The 17,985-nt window shown below is 53.6% G+C and overlaps 1 protein-coding gene across 2 annotated transcripts in view; it reads right to left on the bottom strand.

Annotated features, from left to right (window-relative positions):
- Positions 1–12,831, bottom strand: part of FAIM2 (Fas apoptotic inhibitory molecule 2) — a 32,950-nt gene extending 20,119 nt beyond the window's left edge. The window contains exons 1-5 of one of the 2 annotated variants that reach the window (XM_020908199.2): positions 12,490–12,831; positions 8,955–9,150; positions 5,793–5,896; positions 5,313–5,377; positions 4,822–4,875 (exon numbers count right to left, since the gene is read on the bottom strand). In XM_020908199.2, coding sequence (XP_020763858.1) covers positions 4,822–4,875; positions 5,313–5,377; positions 5,793–5,896; positions 8,955–9,150; positions 12,490–12,504 — 434 coding nt within the window. In that variant the 5' untranslated portion in view covers positions 12,505–12,831. Of the gene's footprint in view, positions 1–4,821; positions 4,876–5,312; positions 5,378–5,792; positions 5,897–7,789; positions 7,893–8,954; positions 9,151–12,489 lie in introns of those variants that run through there. The other variant, XM_070454459.1, reaches the window with a different exon arrangement.
- Positions 12,832–17,985: the final 5,154 nt, after the last annotated feature.

Below are 17,985 nucleotides of genomic sequence, written 5' to 3'. Positions count from 1 at the left end.
GGCTGCCTCACTCTCCTGCCTGGTCTGTCCTGATGTGTCCCAGGAAGATCTGAGATGAGGTGGGGCGCCCCTGGCTCCCTGTCTGCCACCTGGAAACATTGTGTCACGGATCTCCGTGCCCTTCCTCCTATCCCTCCTCTCATCACAGACTAATCCCCCAAGCCTCTGGGTCCCACACCCTCCCTTGTCCTGCCATTGACTACCATGTCTTCTCCCTCACACACCTCCTCAGCTGTTCTCCATCTTTAAACAATACCTTTCATGGTTCTTGCTACTGCTACTTTATCCACCCTTACAGCCAAGCTTCTTGAAAAAGTTGTCTCTGTTCACGGCATTTTCTCCATCTCATGATCACTCCTCAACTCAACAAACCAGTCTGAGCCCCAGCTTAAAGAGATCTATCTTTGCAACATCACTATGACCTTGTTGAGTCCAGTTGACACTTATCCATCCTTATTTTGCCTGGCTTCTCAATATCTGATCTCTCCCTTGTTGCCCTGGTTCCACAATGACATAGCTTTAGGTCCCCGCCTAACTCCCTTGGTCACTCCTTCTCCACCCCCTTCAGCACCAGGTCTCTTCTGTCAGGCTATATCCCTTCCTGCTCCCCTTGGGTGGGTTCACTCATTCCTAGGACTCCCTTTATCAGGCAGATGCTCGTGACTTGCACACCCATATTTCTGATCTAGAATTTCCTTCTCAACCTCAGACCAGAATAACCAACTGCCAACTGGGCAGACACATTTAGAAACATGCCCAACACAGAAGGTTAGAATCGAACTTGTCCTCTTCCTTGCTCCTTCTTGGGCACCCCCCATTGCAGCTTTGGAGTCACCCACCCAGCAGCTCAGTCAGCTGTAACTCCCAGCCTGCTACACCCAACTAATCACTTGGACCTGTAAGTCCTCTACCTAGGCAGCTCTCAAATCTGCTCCCTTTTCTCCATTCCTGCAACCACCCTTTTAGGTCGAGCCACCTCTGTCTATCTGGTCCTTCTGCCTCCAACCCTGACTGCCACTCTCCAAGCTATAGGCAGATCCCATCATGTGACTCTTCTGTTTAAAATTCCAAAGACCTGGCAATGTCTTGCATGATCTGCTCCCCGCCTACCTCTCCAGCCCATCCCGCACCATAGTCCGCCCCTCCATCTACCCTCTCATCACCCTCCGCTTCCTCACAGGGTGACCACCTCCCTCTGCCCCTGATGGAAAGGACCGACTGGGGAGGATGCCTGTGGCTGGGGCTGGAGGGGCTTGCTCTGTGCACCGTGGGCAGAACTCAACCAAAGCCTGCACCTCATACCCCACAGGTCTGCTCATCAGATCCGCACCCAGGTGTAGCATCTGGAATGACCTATCATCTAATCCTAAGCCTGGCATGGGTTAGGCGATCTTTAAATATTCCTGGATGAAAAACTTAGGGAATGCAGGGGTTGAGACAAGCCTACTGGATTTGGTGAACAGGAGCCCTCTGTCTTCACCCTTCCCTGTTCTTCAGTGGTTCTCAGTTGCTGCGTCCCTGTTGTCTCAGTGATGGAGGGGTTCTCAGTGCCATGACCAGGGCTGCTGCAAGACATCCTGCTCTGTGAGGGACCGTGGCATCAACCTGCCCCAGCTGTTAAGAAACACTCCAGCACTTGCTCTCTTTGGGTCCCCCTTGAGTCACAGGTCAGTCACTTCAACAATAATGATAATAATAATACCTTAGTCTATGTGTATCCTGGGTGTGGGGCCTGTCTCCCTGGCCAGACTGGACGCTTCCTGAGGGCAAAGCTCAACCTCCTTTTCTCTCCAGTCTAGAGCTCCTCAACCCTCAAGATGAGTGGTTGGGAGGAAGGGCAGAGGGACGGGTAACTTGGGGGCAGGTCACCCCTGGGGGCAGTCCGGGGGCGAGGGACCTCGGGAGCCTGACCCTCACATTTCACATCCCAGCTCTGGCGCCACTATCGTGTGACCTTGAGCAAACTACTTAATTGCAGAGCCCCAGCTTCCTGCTATGTAAAATAGGAATACTGACCAATTCACTGGGCTGCAGTGAGAGTTGAATGGCAGCACCCAGTCCAGCCTTGAGCACCAAGGCCTGGTGAAGGGCAGGGACTTGAGGATGAGAGCTGTTGTTATTATGATTAGATCCTGGCTGACTGACAGCTTCCTGGAGACGCTGGGACCCACCTCCCCCCCAGTTCTGGGCTCACATTTGTCCTCCTCTGCCTGGCTCCCCCACCTCCAACCCATGGTCCTTACTCCCCCTGCTGCAGGGAGGCACGCAGTTCCTGCTGCCACGACTCAGAGGAAGCAATCAGACAGTAAGGCAAGATCCCACTGAGGAAGGTAACTGGGGCCTGGAGAAAGTGAGGGCTGGGGGTGGGGGTGCCAGTAGGAGGCCATCCCAGGGAGTGGAGAACGAGTCACAGAAGGAGTGAGAGAAAGACAGACTCGTCAGATCCAGGGCCCCAGGGCCTGAGCTGGAGCCATGGTCTATTTACAGAATGTCAACACAGAGGCACGAGGCTCAGGTGGAGGCCAGCGTCCAAACCCAGCATCGTCTCCAACTTACGCTGCTCCGGGACCAGTTCCTGGCTGTGGGGGAGGCTGCTGGGCATGGAGGGGACGTTCAACAACTTTGCAGTCAGAAAGACAGGCTTCAATCCTGGCTCTGCTGCTTAGGAAGCAACCTCTTCACTCTGACCCTCAATTGTTTCATGTATAAAATGGTAATAATAACCGTATCTGCCTGGGAGGGTTGTTGTTAGGGATCGAATGAAAAATATCTGCAAATCCCATGGCATAGTGCCTCATACAGAGAAAAAGACCTGTTTCATTTTTATTCCTATTAACGGCTTGGTACTTGGAGGGGGTGAGACCCACTAGATGTCAGCCCTGCTAGGTGTCCGACCCAGAGGTAGACTCAGGACCAAGGTGAGGTGGGGAAGGGTCTGGAAGGACAGAGCCACAGGCTGGCTTTTTGTAGGACAGCACAGCATCTCAGTGGTGAATTCATCAGCACCATTAAGGCTTTGCCATGCTCCAGGGAAAGCACAGGGCCCAGACCCAATTCCGGCTTCTCTCCACCCCCATGCATCCCTGAGCCCAGCAGAGCATCTCTGTTTTCTGCCTGGAGATGCTGAGGAGGAAGGATGCTAAGTCTCGGCATTCAGAGGTCAGAGTCTCACACCCGCCCTCAGTGGGTTGACTCTGCCTCCACTTCCTGAGCTGCTTATTCTTGGATTGTTCCCCTGCTCCATCTGCTCAGGGCACACAGTCCTGAAGACTCCCCCACAGAAGACCTGACGAGGGGCCTGTCAACTCCACTCTTGAGGTCTCAGGGCTCAGAGGCTGCCAGGAGGTGCCGACGTGCTGGGAGTCATGCCAACCCGCCACATGGGCCGACTGGGGCGGCAGTCCCTGGGGCCTCATTAGCTTTACCCTCATTAGTGTCCCTGGTTCCCCTAGACGCTTGCCTCCCTGCCTGGTCTGCAGACAGGCCCTCTGTCCTGCACCCTAAGAAAGGCTTTGGGTGTGAATGTCTCCTCCCCTGGGACCCCCAGCTTGGGGCTCTTAAACAGCCCCAGAGGCCAAGATGTCTCCTTCCTGTCAGTCTCTGGGCTGGCTTATGTTATCTCAAGGCCCACTGTGGGACTGTTCTGGGCTCAGGTGATCCAAGAAGCTCTGGGCTGAGTCTACATTTTCCACCAGATTCCTATTCAATAACGGGCCTGGGACAGCTGTAGTACTCAAGCTCCTTGGGTGGGCATTTGGAGCCTGCATCCCAGAAGGCCCACTGCTCTGTGGGGTGTCCCAGATTCCCCTCCACGGAACCTTGCAGTGCTCTGCCAGCCTGGTCCCTAACTCAACAAATGTACCCCGTACACTCCCACTCCAGCTCCCACACACGCTTTTGCTTAAGCCACTCCAGTCCCCAATCCTCTTGGCCCGTCCTCTGAGGTACGCGCCCCCTGCCGTGGACTGAGGGCTGCCCCTCCTCTTTCACAGGCTGCCTGGCCCTGCAGAGGCTGCCTTCCCAGCAGCCCCAGTTCCGGCCTGGCCTCACAATGGGTACTGAAGGAGACTTTGCTGACAGTAGTTCTGCTTTGAGCCTATGGTGGTCCGGCCTGGCGTTATCCAGAACAATTTCTTAATTGCCCACCTGGGAGGGTCAGAATAGCCTTCTCTCAAGTTACTTGCCATGTTCCTTGCAGCGTATAGGCTAGGCGGGAGCTGACTGCTCGAGGGGAAGGGAGTCTGCCAAGCAGAGGGATTAAGAGTGCAAGCCTCAACCTGAATCTTGGGTTTGAACCCCAGCTCCACCACTGTCTACCTGTGTGACCTTGGGCAAACTCAGCCTCTCCGAGCCTGAGTTTTCTGAGGTAATTATACCCAGTAGACCTGAGCGAATGCAATACTGTACATCAAGCACAGTGAACAATGCCCAGCCCTTATTAGGCACTTTATAAGTGGCAGCTATTATGATTAATAATTCGTAAGCACTAATAACAACTATGTTAATAAGAGAAGCAACATTATTATTAGTGTAGGCCAAGGTGTCCCAGCCCCCTTCTGCTCAGGGCCAAGGTCTGGGTCTCTCCCGCCATGATTCCAGCTCCACCCTTCCCTCCTTATGCAGGCTCCAGAACCGACACCCCTCTCTCCCCTCCCCCTCAGACCTAAACACCTCAGAAGGGCCCTTCTGGCCATGCTCCTGTGAGGACAGTCCCCATGGCGTGGGGAGAGGCCATGGGCTGGGACTTGTCAGCAGAGACCTTCCACCCTGTGCCGCCATGGGTGCTCCCGGTGAGGGGGCTGGGTGGTGTGGAATACTCACTAGGATGCCCAGTACCAGCCTGGGTTGGCCTGGACATAGTCCTTAACGGGGTCACTGCAGAGAAGGGAGGAAGAAAGAATCCAAATTGACCCTCTGTCTCCATTTCTGGTTCTACATCTGCACCTGCCCCCCACCCCCAGTTCACAGGACTGGAGAGGAAGAAAGGAGTGACTGCACCCCTCGTGGGGCAGGGGACCCCAGCCACAGTCTTGGGCTGAGACGCGGACATGCCTGGGTGTAGGGCTGGTGTGTCTGAGAGGAACGGCTGCTTCACAGACACTCGCTGGCCCGGAAAACATGGGGCCACCCCCATTGGATGGAGGACCCCTCCATGTACCCAGTCTAAGGTTCTTCCCAGCACCAAGGGGGCCGCTGCCCTGAACAAATATCCCTAGGCAAACATCCCCAGCCCTGTCTGATGCTGGATCCCCCCCAACCCCAGGCCTGGGCCCGCCACTCCTGGAGCATGCTGGTCCACATGGTCAACTCACCAGAAGGTGAAGAGAGCCACGACACCCAAGGTCACCAGCAGCTGAATCAGCAGAATGGTATACACCTGGCGACAGGAAAGGGTTCCTCTCAGCTTAGGGGACCCTGTTGGAGGCTGGGGGGCTCAGGCCCCCAGCCAAGATCAAGTGGGCCCAGACTCCTGGTGACTCGATCTACCCTCCAGACCCGCATCCTATGCCCTCCACCCTCTATCTTCAGAGTCACTGGGAGGAATCCAGGCCAAGAAGAAAAGAGAGCAAAGACGCTCCACAGCCTGCACCCATGGGATCTGGAGAGAAGAGACCAGGTGTTCAGGCACAGCAGGGGGTGGTGGATGCCCCCATTTACCAGCAGGTACTATCAGCTGGGATCACAGTGAGGGGGAGAAGGGTGGCCTCCGGGCAGAGGGTTGGGCCAGGGGTTTCTCAAGCAGATTTTCCCGCCTACCCTCCCAGTCTGGGAGAGCTGGGGGAGGCAGTTACCTTTCTGATGAAGACTCGGCGAACCTTCTGGTCGTCCCAGCTGAAGGTGGTGAAGAAGTCATGGTCTCCAGTGGGGAAGCCACTCTCATAGCTGGAGCTGCTGTCTGGGTGGCAGGGGGAGGGCCATGAGTGCCCCCCAACACACATGTGAACACTGCCCTCCACGGCCACCCGCTGAGAGCATTTATCAGACTGGTTCCCAGGACCAGGCGAAGCCTCTCTCTCCAGCCCCATTCTCAAACCTCCCGCCCCACCCCATCTCTTCACACAGAGATCCCAGACCTTTCCCAGGGTGCCTCTCACCTCTCCTGCTCCGAATCCTGAGAAAGAACTGTCTCCCCACTCCCCTTCTTCCTGCCCCCACCCCCAGCTGGGGCTCCCTGGGGGCCACGCTCTTTCATAGAGATGTGGCCTTTCCCTCTTGTGCCCCCCATCCCCCTCCCTGGACACTCTAGCTCCCTCTCGACTGAGACTCAGAGAGGGACAGCCACTCCCCCAGGGCCACCTTGCACATCCCCAAGGTCATTGGTCCAACCCCAGGTTGCTCTGAGGCCCTTGGGGTGGTAGTAGAGACTCCTGAGAAGATCAGACCTGCTGGTGCTCTAGCTGGGAACCAGAGAAGGGCAGTGACTGGAGGGGAAATAAAGTCAGGTGAGGTTTGGGAGCCTGGTCCTAGAACTGAGACTTTTAGAAAAGCATGGGCTCCATAGGAAAACATGTGGATCAGTCCTCAAGACGGCCTAGCTGTGTGACCTTAAGGGAATCACCAGCCTCCTCTGAGTCCCTTCTATGATAGAGATCGGTGATACCAACCTACTGGCGATGAAACAAGATAAAAGTGAAAACTTTGTGCCTGATGCTGACCACACCAACCTCTTCATCCTGCATCTGGGTCATTCCTAAGGCCTCAAATATGTCCACTCCCCAACTATCCCTACCAGCTCTCCCCGACCTTCCCCTCCACCACAATAGCCTCTGTCTTGGTCTTTCAAAGCTGATATTGGCACTGCCCTGCTTCAAGTTCTTTGATGGCTCCCCACTCCCTTTTGGGCTTCCCCAGTGGCTGAGATGGTAAAGAATTTGCCTGCAGTCCAAGAGACGGGGGTTCCAACTCTGGGTTGGAAAGATCCCCTGGAAAAGGGAATGGCTACCCACTCCAATATTCTTGCCTGAAGAATTCCATGGACAGAGGAGCCTGGTGGGCTATAGTCCATGAGGTCACAAAGACTCAGACAGGACTTAGTGACTAACACACTGCCTTTTACTCAAGTTCCAGTTCCCTAACAAAGCCTCCTCAGCCTCCCATGAGCCCTCCAGCTCCACTGCACACTGCTCCCTGCTACTCTTCTCCAACGGGACTATATTTTTTTCAGTGATATGCTCGCATGCCTCTGAGCCTCTGCATATTCTTTCTTTCAACCTCAGACACTCATTTTCCCACCTCTTCACCAAGCTAACACATGCCATCCTTCAGGACTCCATGTGGATACCCCTTCCTCCAGGAAGTCTTCCCTGACTGTCGGGCAGATTAGTTGAATGGCTGAGGCCTCCATCACGGCACCTGTTTCCCTGTGTGGTGGTTGTCCATTTACTTGTCTACACAATCACTTCTGTGAGTGCAGGTCTTGCAAATCAGTGCATCCCTAGAAACCAGCTCAGTGCCAGACACAATGCCTGGTGCAGGCTTAGGAAATGTTTGTCATCTACCGACTGAAATGAGCTGCTTTCCTCTGCCCTGACAGTTCTGTGGAAAACATTCTTCATGGCAGCCATTCCTGGCAACCAGGACACAGGAAATGAGGAAGTGGGGAGGGAGGTGGACCCTCTGCCGGCCTGGGGCTTGAAGACCCTAAACCTCTTATCCTTCACTCCTCTGTGTACTGTCTACATTTCCTGCCAAAGCCCAAATGTCCAGACCACAGAGGGGGAGAAAAGGAGAGAAAAAGCAGTCCTGTGGGTATCAGGGGCAGTAGGAAGGGCTCCCATGAACACCAAACCTTCGTAGGCCCTCCAGTAGGTCATGGTGGGGTGGGTCTGCTTGGCCCGAGGAGCTTTGTGGTGGGAGGTGCGAACCATGGTAGCCACTCCTTGTGAGTAAAGACTCTGTCTGAGGCATTGTTCTTGGGGTTGCTTCTAGAATTCTGTTGGGGGTGGGGGTGGGGACTCAAGGTGGGGGAGGGGATCGAGGGGCTGAGGAGGAAGACTTCATTACAGCTCATGGGGGGGTGGTATGTTCCCAGCCCTGAGGCAAAGTTTCCCCAGGCTGCTCAGCCTAACAGAGGGGTCCCTACCAGCCATGATCCTTAGTCAGCAAGGAGCTAGCGTCAGCCTGCATGGGTCTGCTTAAGAACTTTACCTGACTGTGAGAGATGCTAAGGCTGGTGTGGGTTAGTTGCTCAGTCGTGTCCGACTCTTTGCAACCCCACGGACTGTAGCCCACCAGGCTCCTCTGTTCATGGGATTTTCCAGGCAAGAATACTGGAGTGGGTTGCTATGCCCTTCTCCAGGGGATCTTCCCAACCCAGGGATCGAACCCTGGTCTCCTGCATTGCAGGCGGATTCTCTACCGTCTGACCCACCAGGAATCCCACTACAGCCGGTATTTGCTTCCAGTTAAGGCCTGGGGAAGGGAAAGAGTCAAGCAGAGTGATGGATGAAGGGGATCCTCAGGTCGGAGCCCCCAACAACCCTGGGGCCTCCATGCACACAGGTTTCAGATCAGCCTGCATGTAAGCAGACTGCATCCCATTCACAGGGAGCCAGTCCCAGTTGAGGCCACGGTCAACTGTGGTCTTGCACTACTTTTTCCTGTCTGCTCTAACCTTGCCCACTCCTACTCTGCATCCTTTTCTTCTAGACCAGCTCCTGGTTTTTCTCCCCTATCTGTTCCCTCTTTTTGTCTTAGCTCGATGACTTGAAAAAAACCCCTCTTCCCTACCCAAGAGAACTGACTGCAGAAACTGTATCTCTCTTTTCTCATGGAGTTCTCCTTGACCACGTATCCTTAGAACGGTCCTCCAAATCCCAAACCTTTGACATCACAGCCTCATCTGACAACCACACAGTGCATCTATTTCTGGGCAACTTCCTCCTACACAGGTTTTTTCACACGGGCCCACTACTTCCCCGGAGGCTCCTGCCTCCAGGAACCAAGAGACTTACTAGGGTCCACATAGGCCCAGCTGGGGTGGAGAGGCATAGCCGAGGGGGCTGGGGGGAAGGCTCCCGCTTTGAGCCCCTCCCCAGAGGTGGCCTCCTCATAGGAGGGCGGGGCCGAGGGCACTGCCGGAGTCTCTTTCTTCTCACCATTCGCCTGCTGCTGCCCCTCTGTCCCAGGGGCCTTGTTAGCCACGGAGAGCTGTGGAGGAGAGGCAGAGAAAGTCACCAGGGACAGGGAACCACCCAAGTCCTCCGCACCAGCCCCTCCACTTCTGGAATTCCCCCAGGTACTTTCTCCCCTTACTAGAATGACAGGGGTGCAGACAAGTTCCCCTATTTTATGTGGGGTATATATACAATGGAATATTATTCAGCCTTAAAAAAGAAGGAATTCCTGTCATTTGCAACAGCATGAATGAACCAGGAGGACATTATGCTAAGTGAAATAAGCCAGACCCAGAAAGAAAAAACTGGAGGATCTCACTTGTACATGGAACCTAAAATTGTCAGACTCACAGGAGCACAGAGTAGAATGATGGCTGCCAGGGTCAGGGGGTGGTGGGGGGAGTGGGGAGATACTGGTCAAAGGGTACAAAGGTTCAGTTATGCACGATGAATAAGTTGTGGAGATCTAATGCACAGCATGGTGGCTAGAGTTAACAATGCTGTATTGTGTCCTTGAAATCTGCTGAGAGGGTAGATCATAAGTGTTCTTGCCACCAAAAAACAAAGAGAAAGTAACTATGTGAAGTGATGGATGTGCTAACTGGCTTGATTGGGGTGATCATTTTGCAAGTTACATGTACATCAAAATATAATACACCTTAGATATATACAATTTTTTTTGTTGTTTTTGGCTGTGCCATGCGGCTTGTGGGAACTTAGTTCTCCTACCAGGGATTGAACCTACACCCCCTGCAGTGGAAGCGTGGAGTCTTAACCATTGGACCACCAGGGAAGTCCCTATATACAATTTCTATTTGTCAATTCTACCCCCAATAAAGCTGGAAAAAAGAATCTCCTTATTTTATGGATGGGAGAACTGAGCTCTGGGAGGTTCGGGGGTGGCTAGAGGCACACACACTGGAACAGGGGTAAGAACTGAGGAAGGAGGAAATTCCTAGGAGGGCCCACCATTGGGGGTCACTGTCTCTGGGGCAGTGCCCGGCTCTATACGGTTTCACCTTTTTCCTGGGGAGCAGAGAAGGGCCTTGCACAGAGTAGGCCCTTAAAAAATATTACTCAATGAAAGGTTCTCTCACTGAGTCGCCCTGTTACCTTGCTAACTGTATTTTGATCCCTGTTTTTAAATGAGGGAACTGAGGCTCAGAGAGGAAGAATGACTCAAAGCCCGCCATGGCCCACTGGGATGCAGAGCCCAGACACAATCCACCGGGACTGGCCTCTTTCTCCTGGGCTGGAGATGACCAAGGAGGGCAGGGATTTGGAAATCAGGGAAACAGAAAGAGGAGAGGAGAGGGGGAAAGGAGGAAGAGGAATAGGGACTGCAGGGGAGTGGCAGGGCAAGAAGCCCTTGGCTAAGAGTCCATTTTGGAAATCTCACGGGCTTCCCTAGTGGCTCAGTTGGTCAAGAACCTGCCTACAATGCAGGAGACCCAGGTTCAATCCCTGGACCAGGAATGTCCGCTGGAGGAGGGAATGGCAACCCACTCCAATATTCTTGCCTGGAGAATTCCAAAGGACAGAGGAACTGGCAGGCTACAGTCCATGGGGTCGCAAAGAGTCGGACACGACTGAGTGACTAACTTTCTTTCTTTCTTATTGGAGATCTCAGCCTCTCTCCCTTAAACCAGAACAGAATCAGACTGTTACTAATGGAAGGGAAAGTGCCTTGTTCAGACCCTTCTGTCATCTTACAGACAAGGAAACTAAGGCCCAGTGGGAAATGTCCCATGGAGGATGACAGGCCCCCACAATGTACAAGTTCAGCTTCGGTGAGAGGATATAGGCTTTGAGGGCCTGAATGAGGCTGCCAGGGAAGAGATGACTTGGGAGGCAAGGGTAGTATGAAAAAAGAAACCACACCAGGATATTCTGCTTCCGTCCAGCTCTGGGGACCACTGAACTGGAGGGGCCTTTTCCATCATCAGAAAACCTGGGAGCAAGCTGGGGTGTGGGGGGCGGAGGAGGCAGGGGCAATACATTCACCCCAGGACAGGAAGCAGCGTCAGCAAAGTGACTGATGGACGCAGGGGTGGGAAGTGGAGGGAAAGAATCCGCAGAGGGGGGAGTGCTTCATTTTCCCCATGGTGAACCCCCACCCCTTGATCCTCAGGGAAGGGCCTCAGAACCCAGGCCTGTGGGAATGGGGCCCTGGCTCATTTGCTTCCCTCCTACTTGCCAATCCCCTTCATCACCCAGATCAGAAGGGTCATGCCCAGGAAAATCCACTTCAGCCCACCAGAACCAAGGTCCTCTGCGCCCAGACCCAGGGCTCGTGCCTGGGAAAGGATTATCACCTCTGACTTCAGCCCAGTCCACACTGGTCCTCCTCACCAGGAACCACCCTGCTGACCAGACCCCCAGATAATCCTGGACCCTGCCCTCCCCACATCCAGCATTCCCAAGTGAAGTCTGCCCAAATGGCAGGAGATGGTATCACCCAATGACATCATTTTTTTTGGCCTGATGAGCTTGCAAACAAGGAAAAAAGAGGGTCTAAGAGCCCAGGAAAGATGCCATTGGCTCTGAGGCTCATCTCTGAGGAAAAAAATGTGGGAGCAAAAGGGAAGCCCTTCTTCTGTTTCCTCTACCCAATCCTTAGCACCACCCCAGAGGACCTTCTTCCTTTGCCCAAGGCCCTGGTGGTTGTATAATTCCACAGGCTGTCAATGTTACATAACCCTACTAGGCCAGCCAAGTCTCTGCCCCAGTCCCCCTCCTCTACATTTCAGGCCTAAAACAGAAACAAAAAGAGAAGACGTTTTATCCGGTTCCATTCAGTACCATGTCTGGCCAAAACCAAAACAAAAATTAGAACATCCTGAAGCAGGGTTGCCATAGTAACTCCTCAGCCACAGGGGCTGTATCCAGAAATGGAATGATGACAGGGAGTTGGAGGGGGGGTTTCTGTGGAGGGTGTAAAAGATGAGTATATCATGGTTGGGGTTGGGATTGGACAAAAGAGGGGGATGCCACATAGAGACTGCCTCTCAGAGCTCATCCTGGAGATACACACACACACACATACACACACACACACACACACACACACACACACACGACTCCTCAACTGACTCCTTAAGGAGACCTGGGCATCTGTGAAGGGTCCTGTGATGCCAAAGCATGGGTGGAATGTAGATGGAGGAGAGGAGAGCCTGGTGGGCAGGAAGAGGCCATAGCCCATTCTTTGAAATGGGCCTTTTGGTCCTCTGACTTCAGCAAGGACCACCCAGGACCTTCGCACAAGAGCCAAGCACAAGATGCTTACAGTGGTCCAGAGGGCTTGCTTAGGGTGACAGGGAGATGGGGGAAACCTGAGGATGGAGGATGGTGCAGGTGGGGGAGATGCCGGTACCTTTCCCTGGGTCATGGTGCCGTCTCTCGGGGAAGGGGTCCCTGAGGCAGAGGCGGCCGCTCGGGTCACCGCAGCCTGCCTGCGTCTCTTCCTTTCTCCGCGTGGGTTCTAGCAACATCCACTGCAGCCGGGCCAGGCGGACCGGAGCGTACCATCCAGGCACGGGGGGTGGGGGGAAGAGGGGGCGGGCCAGGAGGCTGCTGCGGAGGCCTCTGCGGAGCTGCAGGCGGCGGAGGAGGAGGCGGAGGAGCACCGCCCCCTCCTCCCGCCCCCTCCACCCTGGTACCCTCACCCCCGGGGGCCAGGGAGCTCAGCGCTGCGGCACTGCCCAAGTGGATGTGTCCGCGCGGGCGGGAGCAGGCGCTGGGACTCCGTGACACCAGACCAGCTGATGCTGCCTGCCTGTAACTGGAGCTGGGTGACAGGGCCTTATCTCTGCACCATCTCTGCCGCTGACAGGCTCAATCCCCCTCCCTATTTGGATGCCGCCCTGGTTTCTATCTCCATCTCCACCTCCCCTCTCATCATCTCTGTTTCGTCATTCAAGCTGGAGTGGGAAAATTCTCCGATGTCTTGTCTACCCTACTGTCTCCCTGGGCCCTAAGTTCCTGTGGACCTTTAGGCAAACCATGTGGGCCTCTCTCCTTGCCTCCCTTTTCTCACCTGTGAAATGGAAGCAAGAGGCCCCTCCTGACCTTGTCACAGAGACATGGGCAGTGGGAGGATGCAGCTTCTATTTTTTCTCAACCCTGCTGGGACATTTTACCAGATCTTTCTGGAGAGGCCTCTAGTTCTGTCTCAAAACCTTTCCACCCCCCTACATTGCTCCCTTTTTGCCTCCAATCTCAGCCTCCACCACCCCTGTTATCCATCTCCTCCCCTTTCCAGAGCTGGTCCCACCCCCATTCCCCAGTCTTGTCCTTGGGACTCGGCCATCACTGGGCCCTGTTTTCTGCGGTTGCTGCAGTGTTGGTGTGGGATTTGCAACCTCAAGGGCTGGGCTCGAGTCCCAGAGTAGTCACCCACTGGCCGTGTGACTTTGACAAAGTTTTAACCTCTCTGAGTTGCAGCATCCCCTGTGGGAAGGAGGCTAACAGTGGAGCTCTGTCCATCCGAGATGTACTGTGAGACAGCGGGGTTATGATGGTAGAAGCACACTGAAGACCACAAAGGGCTGTGGATTTTTGAGTTATTATTATTTGAAGAATCTCCTTTGAGAGTGTCTTGAACTGCCCCAGGGTGAGGACTCAGAGATCTGCCTAAAGAAGGATCTGAACCCTGAAGGTTGGGAGGAGAAAACAAGATTTGGTGCAGGTGGGGGTGGCCTCCTTCTGCCTTCTGCTTCCTTGTTGTCTCCGGGCTTGACCCGCCTAGTGACCAGAGAGAAAGCAGGGCCCTGGGTTGGCAGGTAAATTGTTGATGTCTTTTTGCCATCTCCATCTCCATAACTACCAACTTCCCACACACTTGCTTAAACCTGGGCCTCCCTGTCCTGAGGCTTTGTCCTCAGCCCCCCACCCCCACCCCACAGATGTAGTCTCCTCCCCATGCCCCTCCCTGTCCTGTTACTCTCCTCCCCAGCCCTTCTCCCTGACCCCTTCTTCCCACAAGCTGCCTCCTGGCCCTGGCACTGCTGAAGCTCTGCCCAGCATTCCAGGTTCTGGCCTTCCCCTCCCTCCCTCTCTGATCCTGTGTTCCAGAGCATTTTCCTTCTTCTGTTTGGCAGCTCAAGTGCCATCTCCTCCAGGAAGCCTCTGTGGCCCCTAGTCTGGGTTGGATGTACTCTTCTATACTTTCAGAGTGCCCTGACATAGCACCTGTCACGTGGTACTTGGAGTTTGTTAATTTCCCCATTAGTCTCTAAGAGATCCTGTCTGTAGCAGTTTTTGTGTTAGCAGGGCTGAAGACTGTGCCAGGCATGTGGAATGAATGAATCTTATTACTATTATCCAGACGTACAATGTTATGCAGAGCCTCAATTTACTTAGGCCTTGGCATCCTTCTGGGTTTGTGACTCTTGCCTACTTGTATCCCCATTCCTCGGCTGTAGCTACACAGGCTTCTTGGATGTTCTAGACTGGATCAAGCATAGCTCAGGGCCTTTGCAGTTACTCTGTCCTCTGCCTGGGATCTCTACACACCCCCACTTTCTTCACTGCCCTGCTCAGACATCATCTTACTAGGGTGAGGGATCTTCCTGATGTCATACCAATGCCACCAGTGTACCCGCACTCAGTTCACTGGACAGTCCCCCTTTCCTGACTCAGCTGTATTTTTTCTCATGGCAATTGTCACCTCTGATATTTATTTTTGTTTAGTTTTTTGGTCTCTTCTTCTCCCATCAACTATATGAGAGGATTCATTTTGCCCTACACTCCTGGGTTAAAATAGTGCCTGGCATGGATGTAGTAGCTGCTTGATAAACATTTGGCTAAGGAAAGTGCAACATTATATACAATCCTCATATTCTTCAGACATTTTGACGTTGTCAGTGCTATGATGTTTCTCAGATGTTGGACTCTATGACCTTGACGTAGAGTTGGACTTGTTGACTCTCGACTTTGCTTATATATCCCATTATGTAGTCTTCATTCATCATTCAGAAGTTGGAATGCTTGTCTAGTACTCCATTGGCCTCTGGAGGCAGTGAAGTCCAGTGATCAAGTTCACAGACTTGAGAGTCAGGCGGCCTTGGTTCAGATCCCAACTTCTCTACTTGAAGACTGTCTGACTCCAGACAATTACTTCCCCTCTCGGAGCCTCAGTTTCTTTATTTGTAAAATGGGGGACAGTGATAGTACTAACTTCACAAGACTGTAGAGAGGCTGAAATGGTATCTGTAAAGGGCTTCACACAGTGCCAGCACATAACAAGGTCTCTGTAAGTAAGCTATTGGGCTTCCCAGGTGGCTTAGTGATAAAGAATCCACCTGCCAAGCAGGAGACACTGGTTCAATCGCTAGTCCAAGAAGATCCTCTGGAGAAGGAAATTGCAACCCACTCCAGTATTCTTGCCTGGGAAATTTCATGGACAGAGGAAGCTGGCAGTCGCAAAGGCTCTGTGGGATCTCAAGAAGTTGGACATGACTTCGCGACTAAACAGCAGCAACAAGCTATCAACCTTAAAAGTTACACGAATGTTGTTGAATGAATAATTAATTCCCATCCTCATAAAGCACTCTGTTCCACTGTTATTCATTCTTGATGTGTGTAATGCTTACCTCTGTGTGACACTGTGTGGGGGACAGTGATTCAAAGAGGAATCAGACCTGCAGTCTTTCCTCAAGGAGGAACGATCCATCCCGAGCACGTTCAGAGCTCACCCCTGTGTAGCGTGAGGGCTGGAGAAAGTGTAGTCGGGGAGGTTAAGAGAGTGGGTGGGGTGCCTGAAGGGATCCAGAAGGGTAAGGAGCTCCCCAGGGGAGTTGGGAGCTTGTGGGGTCACATCCTTGAATCCTCAGCCCAGGGAATGAGGTTTACTCCATGCTCATAAAGTAGAGAAATTGGGGCCAGGGGAGAAGGGGCAGGTTTCAAGGTTTTTTTGAGCAGGGCATGTTCCAGGGCTTTCCCCATCTGCCAATGCAGGAGATGTAAGAGATGTGGGTCAGGAAGATCCCCTGGAGGAAGGCATTGGCAACAAGCTCCAGTATTCTTGCCTGGAGAATCCCATGGACAGAGGAGCCTGGTAGGCTACATTCTATAGGGTTGCAGAGTCAGACATGACTGAAGCAACTTAGCACAGCACAGCACATGCTCCAGAAAGACCACACTACTGGAGTCATTTTTTTCATTAAAGCATTTTCTTAATCAAGAAGGGCAGGATGGAGGCTTCCCCAGTGGTCCAGTGGTTAAGAATCCGCCTTACAGTATAGGGGACGCCAGTTTGATCCCTGGCCTGGGAAGATCCCACTTGCCGCGGGGCAACTAAGCTAGTGTGCCATCACTACAGAAGCCCACACGCCCTAGGACCGGTGCTCTGCAACAAGAGAGGAACCCCCACTCGCTGCAACTACAGATAGCCCACACACAGCAATGAAGACTCAGAGCAGCCAAAAATAAATATTTTTTTAAAAAGAAAGTGAGCAACACGTGGGAAGGACTGAATGAGGGAGAGGCTGGAGGTGCAGAGACATCATGGAGACTTCAGGAGAGTTCTGGTTATGGGCATTCAGAGCCCAGGCTGAGTGAGCTGGGCTGAGCTCAAGTGTGGGCCCTGCATGAGATGCTTCACTTCTGCATGCCTCAGGTTCCTCTTCTGTGAAGTGAAGGTTGAGAGTTAGCATTGGTAAAGCGCTCAGAACAGGGCCGGGCATATAGCAAGTACTCCATATGTGTCTGTGACTTTAAAGTGAGACAAATGATCCAGGGACAAAGATGGAGAGAGGCAGATGGCTTGGTGCAGAGTTGACCACACTTGGGAAGAGGCTGGACGTAGATAAGGAGTGAAGGGGCATCAGAAGAGACCGGGGCTTGGAGACCAAGTCCCTGGGTGAATCGTGCTATTATGAGAAGGGAGGCAATGCTGATGTGCTCAGGTGGGGTCGGGTTGAGTTTGCAGTGCCCGTGGGACACCCAGGTGGTGATGTCCTATAGGCAGTCAGCTGGAGGTCTTGGGCAGGACCTTACATGGCTCAGGGGACAGTAGGCACGGATTCTAGGGGAACACCTCTGCCCTTCCTGCCCTGGAGCCCAGTCCTGGGGCCTCGTGGAGTCTAGCAGTGGGGTCGCCAGGGACTGGGTGGCCACTGGTCATTAGCGTGTGGACAGTGGATGGATCACCGGGGACATGAGGAGAGCGAGGCCAAGGAAGGAAGAGGAGGGCAAGCAGACCTGGAGCATCACCTGAGTATGCAGGGGATGGAAGGAAATTATTTACCTCCCTCCAGAATCCCCCTCACCATCTTCAACCTCCAGGCTGGGATGGAAATGGAGAGATTTGAAGACCACACGTCAGTGTCTTCAGGGCTACTCCTCGGGCAAGGGAGCTCACGGGCCCCCGCTGTTTCTGTTTCAGGCCCCCTCCCCTGTCAAGTTCACACCGTGGCGGCCCATCCGGATATTTGTTCTGCTGTGGTTCTGTCAGTGCCGTCTTGGGGCAGGTGCCAGGGGAGGGGGCTGAAGGTGTGGACAGAGGCGTCACTTCTCATTTTACAGCCATAGAAGCAAAAGACCAAAGAGGGCTAGTGACTAACCCAATGTTACATGACAGGTTGGGGGCCGTGCCAAGGTAAGAAGCGTGAATGTGACCCCGGCTCGGGGACCATCAGCCCAGGAGTGATTCAAAATGACAACACTTAGAATGGGTGTGGAGGACGAGTTGGAGGGGTTCCCAGGCTTCCTAGGTGGGCACAATCAGAGCCATTCCGTCTCCCCTCCCCAGATCCACACCCATACCCCTAGTACACCCAGCCAGTAGCAGCACCTGCCCCCGAGGGTGAAGAGAGAACCGCAGAGGCAGGGGCTGGAGCTTGGGTGGCTCAGCGCAGGCAGATCTCAG

This window comes from Odocoileus virginianus, chromosome 24 (genome assembly GCF_023699985.2).
Source record: "Odocoileus virginianus isolate 20LAN1187 ecotype Illinois chromosome 24, Ovbor_1.2, whole genome shotgun sequence".
In the NCBI taxonomy this organism is placed as follows: domain Eukaryota; kingdom Metazoa; phylum Chordata; class Mammalia; order Artiodactyla; family Cervidae; genus Odocoileus; species Odocoileus virginianus.
Note: the sequence above shows the minus strand (reverse complement) of the source record. Positions and strands in the feature narration are given on the sequence as shown.